The sequence below is a fragment of the Apostichopus japonicus genome, chromosome 5, assembly GCF_037975245.1.
Source record: "Apostichopus japonicus isolate 1M-3 chromosome 5, ASM3797524v1, whole genome shotgun sequence".
Taxonomy (NCBI): Eukaryota; Metazoa; Echinodermata; class Holothuroidea; order Aspidochirotida; family Stichopodidae; genus Apostichopus; species Apostichopus japonicus.
This window is the reverse complement of record NC_092565.1, coordinates 8130284-8146304: the sequence shown is the minus strand read 5'-3', so window position 1 is coordinate 8146304 and position 16021 is coordinate 8130284. Positions and strand designations below refer to the sequence as shown.

Here is a 16021-nt window from a genome sequence, read left to right as displayed (position 1 = left end):
GCAATGAATAAAAATGACATCAATCAAAGAAAACAAAGAAACAAATAAGAAGAAAATGGTATTATCAACTATTGTTCTAACAAAGTCTATATGTTTAATATTATGACACCAATATTTGTAAAACAGGTGATAAGGCAATTCATTGACATTTCTCTTCCAAGACAATTTTACAGTTTGTATCAAACTTTAGTTAGTGAAGCAAAATGCTATTAAAAGCTTTTACAATAAAAAATGAAAAAACTTGAAATTGGTATGCATCAAAAAAGATAAGCTTGATCATTGTTCATCTTTGCTTATTAAAAGCACCCCCATCCCCTCCAGCTCCCATGCAAGCTACAGAGAACATTGTCTTTGGGAGAGCAGGTCTTCTACAAGCAGCAGATCACATCAATTTTTTGGAAACAGTGTGCATTTGTTGTATTTCTTTGTTTCACTTAAGAAACAAAGAAACGTCTGATGCCAGTAATCTGACCTAGTTTTGTATGAGGTGTAACAGAAGTGTTAGACACCACCATTGATCCCAGAAAATACACACACAGACACTAATGTACAGTCAATACATGCAGCAATGGTCAATACCCACAACACAGTGTACATAGCAGTGATGGACATCTCAGCAGGGAGTTGTTATGGAGCTCCCTGATCTCAGGTCCAGATAAAAGATAACAAGGTATCACTTCTCATTACTGTCTATATTTTGCAGCGACAAGAAGAAAACTTCACTTGCAAGCAACGGAAAGTGAATTTTTTCAGAGGGCGACACATGGTTTGGGGCGAGTCTTCAATGCATTTTAAGCGCGTTTGTACAAAGTAACCATCTGAGGGCTATACAAGGGTCACTAACACTTAAACTTTGATAGTTGCATTCAGTACCCTAAATAGATGTTCTTTGCATAGTTTAATCAATTGGCTTTCAACCCACCTTTATATTTCTTGATTTTTCAGCATCAAAGAAAGGCTTACTAAGCTGCAAAATGTCATAAAAGCAAGCAGGATTGGATATCTTGTAAAACAGGCACAAACAAGTCTTAAGTTCCTAAAGGTTAGTACTGAAAACAATCACATTCAGTATGAGTAATCACTATTGAAATCCTGTCTCCGATTCCTTTTATGTGTATAGTAAAGTGACACTCTCTTATCGTAATACAGTACAGCCTTACTAATGCAGGATAAACCACAAAGGAACCTATTTCCCAATATGCTTCAAACCTAAACCAACAAACCTAAAAGGCATCAACTGTCTCTGGAGAAATTTAAAATACTTTTCAGGTCTGACAAAACAGCAAAAAAATTTCCTGGAATGAAGATAAATTAAGAAAACGGACCCTGTAAAGCTCAACAGATTTTCACCAATAGGAAGTCCAGCAATAATCTGGAAGATAACTAAGCTTCAGAAATATTACAACTAATATTACTATTATCGTACACAAACAAAATTCATTTCATGTTACTTCCCTGATTCCAGCTAGTTTTGACAAAAAATAATTGCAAGATTAATGCAATCTTTTGAAACACCTGTATGATAATTAATTTGAATTGAATACGTAACCAGGTTTCATATATGCCATGGGATTTTAGAATTCTTTTAACTGAAGGCTAGCAACAACATTTTCAGATTCATCTAATATGTTTGCACAACTCATTCATAGATATGCCTCAAGTGAATGAACCAAAAACAGGTCCTGCAGCAGTCAATTGTCATATTAGGTAGACTAAACTCAGCATCCAAGTAACCATTTACTTAATGTAATTACAGTAATCGGAATCCTAAGAACAGTACGAATGAGAACAGTTACTGTTTTAACCATTTTAAAGTAGACCTCCAGTGATCAGAATGGTTCTTGCACTGGTATTGACCTTCATATGAAGTATAAAGTCATCCAAGCTTTAATTCTGGAGTTAATCATGTTTTAAGATTGCATCTGTTGACCTCTGACCTATAGAAAAGCAATAGTTATTCTACTCACTAAGGCGGATCTACATAACAAGTATGACGCTATAACAGGCATTTACTTCTGGAGGTATAATACTTAACAGGTTTCAAACTTTGACTTCAACCTGGTGACCTTGAATGAACTCTGCCTTGAAATGATAGATAACAGGGTTTGGTACTCACAAAGATAAATATAAATATCAAGTATGAAGTTCACGTTTGCAGTTATCATGTTTACTGCTTTTCTGTTTTTGCTGTTTTTCTGTCTTTAACTTCTATTGACCTCAAATGACATTTGCCCTCCACCAAAAAAGAAAAAAAATATAAAAGAAAAAGACTAATTGAGTTCTTGTTCTCTTTAAGGTGTATCCAAATACCATGTATAAAGTTTAACCCCATATCAACTTTTAGTTATGGTGTGTACAAGCTTTCAAAACTCACTCACTCACTTACCTACATACATACATATTCAAACACATGTATGCCAACTTGATTGCCTAGATTACTCCCCTGCCCTAATGCAAGTTAACAAACTACAACCAAACATCCTATAAGTATTCAGCCCGCTGAATAAATAATAACATTCATTATATTATCTGGCAGTTACATTTTGTATAAAATTGAATATCTTTGCTGTGATTTGATTAAATTTAAGCCATCACTCTCAACCAATATTTCATTGTGTTAAAAAATTCTGTTGTAAATTCTGTTTTGGTGAGTTGATCAGTAAAATCATTTGGCAGCTGGAAGGGTATAAGATAACACCAGTTCTGGAAGGCTATCCTTACTACAGGTATTAACTGGTATTAGGAAAACTAATTCCTTCATCAAACAGATGCCACCATCCTGAGAACAATAATAAATGACGGCCTCCACACGTATCGTTGCACTCGATGAGAATGTACCCGCAGAAAACGAGGGACTTGGATGGAGGCTGGAGAGACGAGTCAGACCTTTAAGCTCAACGGTCTCACCTGTTGGGATAACGAAGTAATAAGAAATGTAAGAAACAAAGTAAAATAAAAAACATTTGGCAATAAAAAAAAAAACCTAAACAAAGTTTCATCATTCACAGAAAATCAGCTTACAGCTCTGTTAACCGAAACTGCATGTTTAAAATGTTATGAGTTCACAGAACAACATGTACAACAAAGGGAGTCATAGAAATACTTCATACCTAAACAATTTGCTTTGTTTCAATTTTGACATTAAGTTTTTTAGCTTATCTTTGATCATGCATGAAGTGATCCATCTTGTAATTAAGTCATTCATTCTTCAGTGGGTTGATGACTAACTAGCAAGCCAACAGTCTTGCGACGTGTTACATGAGAATATTAAATGGCAGACTACATATAAGATGTGTTACCCCTGTTGACAGTAATGTTCTTGTACTGATAAGGACCGACTGTGGAATGCATGTTCAGTATGTAGTGATCCCAAGCTTGACTTTGGATATTATTGTCTTTAAGAAGTTTCTCAGACTTGGATACCTTTGATCTCTGTTGACCTCAAATGACCTACTCAATCACCTAAGAAGACTATAGGTTTCTTCAAGTATGAAGTTTATATTTGCAGTTATTAAGTCAAGAATTCTTTGCATTATAAGATGAGGGGTTAGGAGCTTACCGTTCAAGTATGCCTGGTAACAAGATGGAGCATCTGCTGTCAGTTTGTGATCTTCCGGGAGCTTTATATTGAGCGTCACTGACAGTTCTGCCTCTGGACTGACATCTATCGGTGGAACATCAATTACTACGGCTCTCTTGGAAGTAATTGAAGAAACTACCGATTTATGATCTGTTTCTGTTTCCGAGGATGTAAACAAGATGGGAAGCTGTAAAATAACCAAGTGAAAATAAAAATAAAACATTAAGGCACAACAAAAAATGTGTAATGTTAAATAGCAAACCCATTCAAAAGCCAAATTGCAACTTTATTTATAGTTTTTAGTCAACTGCACATAACCTCAGTACCACTATTAGGTTAATTTTAGGTAAGTATTTAGGTTATTCTGAGAAACTATCAGTAATCTTGAGAAATTGAGTTGAAATGCATTGATTTGAATTTGGTTCCAATGCATTTCAACAGTGCCCTGTAAATATATGTTGTATAGCTGTGGGTCATAATGTATGTGATTGATACTGTTTACAGTATATAGGCAAGGTTCCAAAGGTGTTCATTCGAGTTGCTACAAGTCACAGAAATCCTGAATTTTGGTAAAGATATAGTTATCATTGGTGTCATTAGACAAATCAGTCTTCAAAAACAAGCTGGGAAATGCTGAAATGGTCAGAGAGGGCCGTAATGTGATATTCTTACGACATCCTTTCATACATCATACACATACAATGTTAAAAAAAGGTGCATTTGTTTAGCTTAATACATGTAGTGTATTTAATGAGACAAAAAAAATAAACAGACAGAAACCAAACCAATTCTGAAGTGGTGCTATGTCAGATTCAAACAAAATAGTGTAGCAGGCTACTATTTTGGCCCCTATCCCCTTTATTTTGCTTCCCTTGGTGAGATTGGACTTCCGAAGAAGGTCACTCAGCTTGTCACGCTTGAGTAGAAACAATTAGCATAATTCCGTCTAACCTTGACATCGGAAACAATGTACATAGATTATACCTTTATCTCAAGAAAGCATTTGATACCATTCTTTTAACAAAACTTTCTTGTCATTGTATTTGTGGTAAGGCATATGATATTCTTTCAAGCTACTTGTATGAGAGAAAACAGTCTATATACATCAATAATACCTACTCTCGGTATATAAATGTCTCCACGGGTGTTCCACAAGGGTCTGTTCTTGGGCACTTGTTGTTTCTTATCTATGTAAATGTACCCTTAGCCAATTTAAGTGTGGTTTACATCTAACAAACTTACTTAACATGTTGGTACAACCAACCAACTACACCATTTTTCATCCCTGTAATAAGAACCATGCTTCCTGTGAGAGCTTCACTTTCGATGGAGAATTTAAATTAATAAATCATCTAGTATAAAATATTAAGGTTTAATTATTGATGATCGTCTATCCTGGCAGCATCAAGTGAATGACCTTCGTTAACTCTCTGATTAAGTACACTGGTATTTGTTATCACATTAAGGATATCCTTCCAATTAAAACAGCAATTCAAGTTTAATATTTTTATATATTCTAAAATATCAAATGCTATTGAAGTATTTAGTACAGATAAAGCTAGTACCCTGAAGCTACTTCAAATTATGCAAAATAGGTTAATAAATCTGCTTACTGGCAATCAGACACTTTTCCACTAATTTACTTTACAGGAAGTATAATTTGTTAAAATTCGGTGATATTCATACCTACTGTGTTTGTAGCATAAGTTTTCAAGAATTTTAATTGTCTTTAAATGATTTTTCGATGACCCGACATAACAGTGCAGTCTTTTCTTTTTCTCACTAGCTTTCACCTTTTCCTTAACTTTCTGTTGCTATGTTTGTGCTTCCTGTGGTTGTGAGATGGAACGCTCATCTCTCTCTAAGTAGGCTTCTTGTATCTAACTTCTTAAGTTACCCCTTATAGAAAGTGGCTTAGCGTAACTCAACTGTCGGAAAACAAGCCTGCCTGTTCTCTTAGGGGAGAAACATCCCCTTTGTTTTATAAATGTTATTTGTATGGAAGAGTTAAATTGTTTTAGGGTTAAATACAGCTACTTCCAATGGATGCATCACTCACTTGCTTGCATGTCTTGAAGCAGCATGCATGACAAGTCAAAATTATCTTTGTGGAGAGGACATACAAGTTGTGAGAAGATCTCTTACAATGATTTAATCTCAGATCCAAGGTATCCATGGTTATGGTTTTGAAGGCTGAGGTCACTGCCCCATGGGAGGGACTCACCACTGTACTGTTTAACATGACCAGTTACTGGGACAGAGGGTACTGGGATGAGATGTAGCCACCAGGCCCCTTGAAGGATGCTATGGCGAGTTTGAGTGTGCCATTATTGCCTTACATACAGCGCTTGTGGATTGATATTTATGATTATATTTTATGTACTCTGGAGAACAATTGTTGTCATGGTTACAAGCATACTGCAACACATTGACCATCATTGAAGTGTAGAATACACATGCAGCCAGTCTACTGAAAGGAATGTTTTGTTGTTTATAAATTGTATACATGTGACTCTTTTTTATATGTCAGGGCCTATGCAGGGTCCTACATGCAGGGTCGTAGTAAACAATCAGTACCCAACTGCTCCTGTGTTGGAGGTGCTTAGAGAGTAGTTGTTACGACATGTACTCACTTCTTTCACACTTTTTTCTGCCAGATTCAAAATACGAATAGAGTGGTTGTTGGTATCAGCTACATACACCTCCTGGCCGCCCGGGGCAACACAAAGCCCCCCTGGCTCATTAAACCAGACCAGTTGCAAGTTTGTGGAGTCTGCTTTTCCTGGGGTTCCACTCCCAGCCAAGGTTTGGCAAGATTTGGTTCCAGGGTCAATAACTTTGATCTGTCATGAGCAGAGATGAAATAAGACTAAATCTTTGCATTTTACATATGTGATAATTTAATTCAGTTGGTATGACTGTTGCAGAGAGTACTAAACATTCGGCTTATTTAGAAGAGAAAAACATACTTGAGCTGAAAAGCTTGAACATAACTATGAGGGTCATGATTGTGAAGAGAGAGATACTCATCACATACACATAGAAGTCTAATCAATGTAAACTAGTAAAGCTAAGAACTGGCTCGACAATTTGACATAAATCGTTTTTTGAAAAGTAGCAAACATTTTGATGTGTTTTAACATCTGCTGAGACAATAATTTTATAATCACAGAGTTTGAACTATATCTGGTGATTGAAAATAGGTTAATGTATGAATTTAACCTAGAATGACAGGTGCACCATCAAATGTTCATAAAGAGGACACAACATTATCTGCCAAGTAGAAATGCTTGTAACAATCAAGAAATAAAGAAACAACCCATCCCTTCAAATTTTTAAGATATGCTTTCAGACCAATGTTTATGAATGCCAGCAGAGTCACAACTTTGCTTCATTTGTATGACTGCACCGTGGTCTTGAGAATACATGCCCTTCACCTCCCTCAGTGTTTGAAAAAGTCGTTGAATTCTAAGTTACATTCTCAACTGTCGGATAGAGAGGTTAATTGGTGTTTCTAAAGGAGAAATGGGTGTGACAATTACACACCTGCCTTGCAAATCGCTAAATAGTAAGAGTAGGTCTGATATCAGGACAGTGTTCATTCAGGATTATCATCACATAGAAACGGTTTCAAATGAGATTTTGTTTAGATTTTCTTAACTTTCGGAATTTATAAACTAAACTAATCCTGTAATGAAAAATTTGCTCTGCTAATTATATGCTCCAAAGTTTTTAATCTCATCAAAAATAATTATGCAGTTTGCATAATTTAGCATCTAATTTAATTCAATAAGAACTTCATCAGACTCCTAGGTTACCATATCTCTAACAATTCCTGGCTTAACATAACACAACTGACCTTAAAAAAACACAAAAAAACAACAGTTGTTGTCTCTTCCCCCGCATGACCTCTCACAAGGTCAATCAGGGGTTAAACTCCTTTAGCATAGTCTCTAACAATCAGACTCACCTTATGATTGTAAGAATCAGCAACATACAGCTTCTGTTCTTCTTTGTTCCAAGCTACACCAAGAGGATGTTGTAGTTTAGCATCAATGCCAATCCCATCTGCATCACCATAGGCAAACAGATTCTACGGATAAAACGTCAAACATAGAGCGACTAAAAATGGTAAAGATACTACAAACTTATCTAAGACCACACTATATGATAAGATTAACAACTAAATTTTAACAATCTAAACTGCCTTTAAAGAGACGCAAACCACACCACAACTAATATTTTAGTCATATTTTTTTTTGGGTGAAAGGAAGTAGTGGTATTGTTACTGACAATATTCCAAGCATAACAATGAATTAAACTTTGTCATTTTTATAATTTATTATGAATAGCCTTAGTATAATAGTCATTTAACTCATTGTACATATTCATTCAGACACACTGCGAAGAAAAAAGTTGAAACAAACACAGAAAAGAGTTAATGTCAACACACTTTACAATTCTTATTTCCCCCGGTAAAAATCGCATGATGCAGTGTGTGTACCAAAACTACACTCCAAAATAAACAAAACTGTTAGCAAACTGCTTACTACTAACGGGCCTGTGTAAGAGAATGTTTAAAAGTAAGAGGGCCTGATGTTTTGATCATAGCAGGATCTTCTTCAGACGCTGAAGAAGATCCTGTTAGGATTGAAACGTCAGGCCCTCTTACTTTTACACAAAACTACACTTAACTATAGATATCTGGACATTTCAATCAATTTTGTCCTGATGTACCAGTTTTTACCTTATAAACTACTTGTAAGAAATGTGCACCTCTTACCATTGGATCTCTCTCTCCACCAACAACAGGCTTGACAGCTCCATCTTTGAAATGAATACATCGGACACTACTACTTTCACTGTCAGCTATGAACATACATTTGTATGGATCTTCCGCAGCCATAGCCAAGCCAGATGGTTGGGCAAAGGACGCTCTATGAGGATATGAATTGTTGCGGTTTTCTTCTTTGCCACTTCCAGCGTAGTTCATACAGACTCCTTTCTTGTGCTCACTTGAAAAACAATTGAATTATTAAAAGAGTGAGGAAGGATGAGACATATTGAGATCGTTTTAGGTATGTTTCTCAGTCTAACTTGAAAGTAAATTAGCATTGAATGGATACTTATTCTACCCTACTGGAGTTTATCAATCGGTCATAGAGGGCGCACAGTGTTAAAAGGTTACCAGTTCATTCTAGGCACAGTAGAACGAATGTGCTAAAATTGTGGGGAGACAGGTAAGGGAGTAACGAAGTATACTATATACTTATTCTACCTACTGGAGTCTCTCACTGGTAACCTGATACTGTACAACAGTACAGTCACACCCGGTGCATTGCTGCTACACAAGTTACAAGAAAAACAGAGCTGTTGGATGTCAAATGTCCCAAACAAAGTTACTAACTCAACATGCACATAAATATACAACAGTGTCACAAAGTATGGTCATGAATCTCATGGTACAAATTTAACACCTTAGCAACCTCATTAAATGACCTCAGCACTCTTGTTCCACTGTGCCTAGAATAAACTTGTAACCTTTTAACACTGTGAGCCCTCTACGACCAAAGCCAGACAGTAATGCCTTGCATTGAAAATCTCGTCCCTTGTATCAGAAGGCTAGATATTGTATGTTCTCATGCATTGGTAGGTATCAGCATCTTTTAGATGGATGCTTGCCACCCACATGCCCTCTCTGAGTAATATTATGATAAGCGCTAGAGTTTCCATACGGAAGTGTTTTGTTTTCAAATAGTTTTTGTTGAGGAGTTTCAAATTTAGGATGGGACGCCATGATCCGTCTCTCTTTTTGGTGAGAAAGAATGGTGACCGTAGGAGTGGTCCTGCCTTCCCAATACCTCTAAAAGCACCAAACTTTCCCCCTCTAACACTAACTTTTGAACAGGATCCTTGGGTCATGATGGGTGTTCTAACTCTTCCCGTCCCCAAAAGGCTGACCGAAGGTTAACTATTCTGTACCCCTCTGATACTCTCTTCAACACCGACACTGAACCGTGCCAATAAGTGTCCATTGATGGACAAAGGATCTTCATCTCCCCCCCCACCAACCGGTTTTGCCGTGGTGAGGTGGGCATCCCTAGGGCTGGACGGTGAACAAAGGTTTACAAGAAGGAGCAACCACAGTCCAGTCATGTCGTTAAGGATAATCCTCCTCTGCTACTGGTCCCCCTGGTGCCTACCCATGGTCTGGGACCACAATGAGATCTTCATCTTACTCTGCTTCACAGTGACCCCCTCCGGAGATTTCTCTGAGGCATTCCTGTGCCTCCCCTGGATGGTCAAGGTTCTCTTGATCCATAATGCAGGGGTTTATTTCTCTTAGTCGGACTAAACTCTGACTTTGCCAGGGTCTCCCTCCAGACACCTCCGCCTGCAGTTTCTGCTGGAAACTTCCCGCAAATAGATCTTCACCCAGGAAAGGCAGCGCCAGCAGTCTTAATTTCCTTCCAAGAAGGGCCATCTAATCGACGTGACCATGTCCACCCTCGTTGAAGCCATAGACCAAGTCGCCACTACGGCAAACTGGTCATATGTCAATCTAGCCAACAGCTCAACAGCAACAGGAGTTGCCCTGCCTTGCTCCTCGTCACTGTCTCACCCTCTGGCAGTTGTTGATGGTACCTCATTAACATCTCATCCAGTAACATGAGGACTGATATGAACTTCATGCCTGAGCGGGTTGCTACATCAACGTCAACTAGAATCTCTTCCAGCCTGCTTTGCAATGGGTCTCTGAATACTTGAGATGATGAAGAACCCTGCTCTGCCTGTAGCTTCTCCTTTGCCTCCTGGGGAATCCCCGGACACCTGAATAAGATGTTCCATGCGTCATCTGAGACTCTAACCGCTCTATCAGAAGAGGAGACTACTTGGTTCTTGTTGGGAAAATGTTACTAGTTCATTCTAGGCATGGTAAAACAAGAGTGCTGAGGTTGCGGGGAGACAGGTATGTAAGGAGCGAAGTTAATAATTAATTACAAACACCAAAATTTTCCCTCCATACAAAAGTTAACACACTAAGCACTATCCCATTACAAGTCATAGACAGTTCACAAACCTTCCTTTTTGCCATGTAGCAGTCTCGAGAAATAGTCCCCATATGGTATGGTTACCTGCCATTGCAACGAACAGGATATCCTCATGCGGTGGCCCAACGGCGACATCCCACGGTGAACTGAGAGGCTGATCTCTACCAGGGCTTCCTCCATATTTGTCTGTTCCCATGACTCCTACTCCAGCTATGGTAGTAACAGTCTCATCATTGAGGTTGATCTGCAAGTACAAGTGTGGCAAGTCATGTAGGGGGGCATTGTGGTCAAGTGGTTAAGGCAGTGGACTGGTGATCTAAGGATTACAGCACTTAAGCACTTTATCTCCATTGCCTCTCTTCACCCAGGTGTATAATTGGGGTCTTGCGAGGTAACTTGTAAATATAGTTGCGTGAGCCGGTTTGTGGCTGCACCCTATGGGAAGTCCCCCAGGGGAAACGTGGTTGTGGTGCACTGTGGTGCCCCTGGAGAGATTGATTGCGCACACTTTGGTGTGTAGGTGCATGGAGCTATAGCTCCATGGTAGGTGTGACAAGTTACTAATGACCAAGGCTTAGTTGTCAAAGCGCTACGATCTTGATGTAGCAGCGCTATATAAGTGCCTACTATACGTATGTTATTTTATTCTTTATGTACACACTCATTTAACTCATTTAAGTACCTCAACAAAGACTTACATGATCAAGGGACATCCATGTGGCTACTGTTTTTCTTCTACTGATAACAAAATAAGGAAAGGACTATATCTACTGTAGGTACTTAACACTCCAGTGAGTAGAGTAGATAAAGTGTTTTGTCGATTTTGACAAAGAGTCCAGTTAAACATCTTCCGAAACACAACAGGAAACGACAATTCAAGTTTGTAACTAACTCATCAACCAATTGTTTGTTTCCTACAAAATTAATAACAAAGGAATGTGTTAGCTACATTTTTAGGTGGGATTAATATTTGGCATGTACCTTTGCTAACAGTTTTATGATCAAAATTTAAAGGGCTTAACATATATCCACATCAACAAGGTTGTACAACTGTAGCCTTATTCGGATATCATTTCCAGATATAGAAATGTGATATTCACAGGAAAGACATACTTGCTACTGAAAACCCAAAATCTCAATATCTTGATACTAACTCTGTTTCTTTGAAGATAACTAATTGTTGTTTGATAAACCTTTTGTCATCATTCCATAAAAGGAACACATTAGGTGGTCTGTGGTGAAATCAAGGCATCAAAAGCTGGTCTTTCTTTTTACTATCTTGTAGTTTGAGTTCATCTTAAAATCTGAATTAAGTAACTTACCTAAACTGCATCAATTAATTGTACAGATTTAATAGATGCATTCAATTAGTTTCACAAAAGTTTTAAAAGTCCACACCTTTGCAAGACAACCACTAGCACCAAATTTGTACCAATAGAATTACCCGTTACCAGTAACTGATGCTGCTTTATACACCAAACATCATAAATAGCGACACTTATATTCTTACTTTTTGACATCTCTTCTAGACAAATGGAACATTGCTCCATGATGAAGAAGTACGGATAATGAGTGTATCAAGTTTGTAAAAGTAAACCCCTTTCAAGGCCACTTCTTTTGTACATACCATTCTAATGACATGATTCTCGGTGTCAGCCACATAAATTTTGCATGCATCTACGGACCAACAGACGCCCTGTGGTGAATGAAACCTTGCATCTTGGTAATGACCATCGACCCAGCCGAGTTCCTTGCCACCGATACAATGCAGCACGACGCCCTGTCTGGTTGTGATCAGGATGCGGTGGTGACCGGTATCACTGATGGCCAGCTTGTCTCCAGTGGCTGCAACTTTCCCAGGGAAAGATAGTGGTGTCTGAGGGAGATTTTCTTTATACAACTCAATGGGCAGAGGAGTTGATGTAAGTTTGCCTTTTGATTTGTAATATTCAACGGCAGTTTCGCAAACTGTGAATAAGGAGTCCCTATTACCTTCGCCGACTAGAGACACCAGTACTTCCCCTGATGGACCAAGAACCATCAAAGTAGGCCAACAAGATATATCCAGATCTTCCCACATAGCATTCAGGTGGTCATTAACCACGGGATGAGTTATGTCATACCGTAAGATGGCATTGAGAATACTCTGGGAAATTTTCTCATTTTCAAACTTTGCTGAATGTACTCCAATGACAACCAGCCCATCTTGAACAGACAGTTTCTTCTCTAGGTCATGTAGATCTGGTAGGATATGCATGCAATTAATGCAACAGTAGGTAAAGAAGTCAAGGACAACCACTTTTCCTTTAAGGTGCGTCTTCATTGTCAGATTCTCTGATGTATTCAACCACTCAGCTTCTGCAAGTTAAAAACACATGACCATTAGAACAGAAATTGCCATTAAGAAGCAATCAAATACTGTACAACTTGTCTTGTTATCAGTAGTGTAATATCCTGGTTTCAACTTTTTTGCTCATTACAACTTTGACATTGATTAAGCAAGAACTCTTCATTTTCACAATGATATATTCTTCACTAGGCTACAGTACTTGTGAGGATTAACAATTGATATAAGATGGAGAATAGAGAATCAGCTAAAAAAGCTCAGGTCAAACAGTACCCAACATAATAACCTCTCCTCTTAGCCGGTTTTATCACAAAGCAGCCTAACATGCTCTCAATGTCTGTCCTATCAGTAGAGCTGACCCAGAAGAGCTGACCCAGACTTTGCGTTCTTGGCTAAAACGTTACGTCCCAAATGCAAAAACCCTGCATTTGTAACAATGCTGTGCTCATCTAGGAATTCTAATTACTCTGTAAGAGAATGTCTCGGCCATGACTGAATTTTATCATGGAATGCTCCAGGATATGGATAAAGTATTCCTGAATTTTATTCCAGTAATATTGTGAAATATTGTTAGATAAACAAAGGTTAGTCTACTTAGTATCAGTAAAGAACAGTTGCATTTATGAAACTTCATATTACACTGGTCATACAAGTTTTCAAAATTACCAGTACGCCTGCATAAAAGAGTTTGATGGGTACATACTGGGTACAGAAGTACCAAATGCATCATGAGCCTACACTGACAAGCTGTCACTGTAATGCAGTATCAGGAAAGAACAGTAATATAAATGAAACTTCATATTACAGTACACAAGTTCTCAAATTTGCAAAATTACCAGTACGCCTGCACAAAAAGTTTGATGGGTGAATAATGTGTACAGTGGTGCCAAGTGCATCTTGTAATTACTAACAGTCACTGTAATGTACTAACAGTGCTACAATACAGGCAGCACTGCTGGCTGCCAGATGCAATCTTTGCCCTGGATATTAACATTGTTCAAAAAGCTCAAGCTCTTTGTACTTCACAAACTTCTCAAATGAAATACTGGAAGTGTGGCAGGTGTACAATGTGACACCCAGATAACATGTAGTAGCATGGTGGGCTCATAATTGACGCACTTCATGTCTTGATCAACGATGTCCATCAAGAAAAAATCCAATCACAAAACTGTACTCATGTTTCATATAATGGGTAGTTCCTCAGAAATGTAACGATCAAAAGATATTATTGTTCTGTGCCTACACAATGTACAATGTACATTTGTCGATAAGCTAACTGTAACTTTTGTGTAAGTATGTATCCAATGTTTCTGGATGCTGTTTGTTATGCTCTGAGCCTCTATGCTCAGACAGGTCAGGTCCCAAAGAGTAGTGATATCATGTTGAGGTAATCTATATATTCTGGTTACTGAATATTACTAATGATGCTTTACAGATTGAAGATATCCTGCAAAGCTGATGCATTTTCTTTGGTTGCCTAAATTATGATGAGTTTGGGAGTGTCTGTGATCCTAATTTAACAACTATGCTAGGTTTAGGTTATAAGTCTTCAGTTACCTACCTAACATAATGCTGATATTTCTGTAACCAATTTACCATATCGTTGGTTTTGCCATTTTAACAGTAATCATACGTTATGCCTACTAAGTATTAGGGCCAATTTGACATACTGAAGTCGGATCGAGTATCACCTTCTAAGTTATAGGCTGTACTGTTTACAGAAACTTTATGATCAGTACCAGTTACGCGACATAACGATTACCAAGTTACTCACCGGACGGAAATTCAGGCACAATATATTTTTCCTTATCATTATCTGCTCTTTCGATTAATTGCATTGATATATGCCTGCGTTCTGCATCGTCTTTGGCACCTTGCAACGCCATCTGAGCGAATGCTCCAAGCATTTTGCGACCTAAAGTTAGACTAGGCTTAGTCTGTCGTGGCTTCTAAATTTATCAAACGGAGAACACACCTTGAACACCTTGCTGCTAGCACGTTCCATTGACCGCAAGTTGCAATAAGGTCACTGAACACAGCAGATTATAAACTTGCGCAAAAGATGACTATGATTATGAAATGATAATGTTCATGTTGGCATACTATTAAAATCTATACATCAGATCGTTCTCCTATCTCATGAAAAGTGCCAAAAAGCAGTAGGAGAAAATCTCTTTTTGCTATGTTGTCAATCAGGATCTGTTTACCCCTTTGGAACTCCCAGGAGCAGCGTAGGAAAATTGTTTACCACTGAGTGAAGAGGCTTGTTGTGACGAAAACTTCCGGCTCTGATAGCCAAAAGTCTGCATGGTTATGATACGGAAAATTGATGGTGCCATGAATGACCAACTTGTCAGCTAACCGGTAATGGGTAGCGTTGAGTAAGAACTTCTATCTAGACTTCAAGTTAGAGACCACATTACTTTTGTGATCAAGTGCGTAAGCCAACTTAATGGGGCTCATGCCACCTCATGAGGAATTAGGCGTTTTAACCGGTAAAAACTTTTGCCAGATTGAGAAACAAAAGCAACAACACTACAGGAGTTCAGCTAAGCTTCTATCTAAGAAATTTGTTTTGATGGGGAAATGTATTGAAATGCAATGCTTAGCTTTTTAAAACAGAGTTAACATGTTTTAGAATAATAAGTTACTTTCGAAAACAACTTGAAATGTTTTATTATAATTTATGTTGTAGATATCACGTTTGAATTGACCATGCACTATCCACTGTCTGTCTGTTCTTGTTGATGTTATGAAAACGATGGTGTCTGCAAAGTTGAAACAGTGGATTTGCTCACCACAAACATCACAATCAATGGGGCTGCTTTAATGTGAGCTCAAATGAATTACCGACCTAGGGTCTCTAAAAAAATGGTTGATAAGATACTAAAACCAGTTGGTATTTCAAGTCTTCAAAAAGTGTACAACGCTACCCTCCTTTTTACCGCAATTCCATATTTGGCTTGCCAGTATATGGGTTCGCGTAGTATTGTGAGTAGTACGTCTCTGAACATTGTTCAATATAGGTCTATAAACACTAGT

General features: G+C 38.0%; 1 protein-coding gene across 1 annotated transcript; it reads right to left on the bottom strand.

Moving 5' to 3' along the window:
* Positions 1–69: 69 nt before the first annotated feature.
* LOC139967505 (NHL repeat-containing protein 2-like) lies at positions 70–15192 on the bottom strand. Its single transcript, XM_071971384.1, has 8 exons — positions 14754–15192; positions 12260–12990; positions 10662–10876; positions 8364–8595; positions 7551–7673; positions 6214–6423; positions 3560–3767; positions 70–2907 (listed from the first exon to the last, which is right to left on the bottom strand). Exons 1-8 carry the CDS (start codon positions 14884–14886, stop codon positions 2666–2668), a joined length of 2094 nt encoding a protein of 697 aa, XP_071827485.1. The 5' UTR covers positions 14887–15192; the 3' UTR covers positions 70–2665.
* Positions 15193–16021: the final 829 nt, after the last annotated feature.

Bases quoted from the DNA above. Each gene is read 5' to 3' on its own strand.
- LOC139967505 (XM_071971384.1), bottom strand. From the start codon at position 14,886: ATGCTTGGAGCATTCGCTCAGATGGCGTTGCAAGGTGCCAAAGACGAT. The intron at 3,768-6,213 runs GTGAGTACATGT...GTTATTTTACAG, and splicing joins CAGAAAAAAGTGTGAAAGAA to CTTCCCATCTTGTTTACATC. The intron at 2,908-3,559 runs GTAAGCTCCTAA...TTATCCCAACAG, and splicing joins TTACCAGGCATACTTGAACG to GTGAGACCGTTGAGCTTAAA.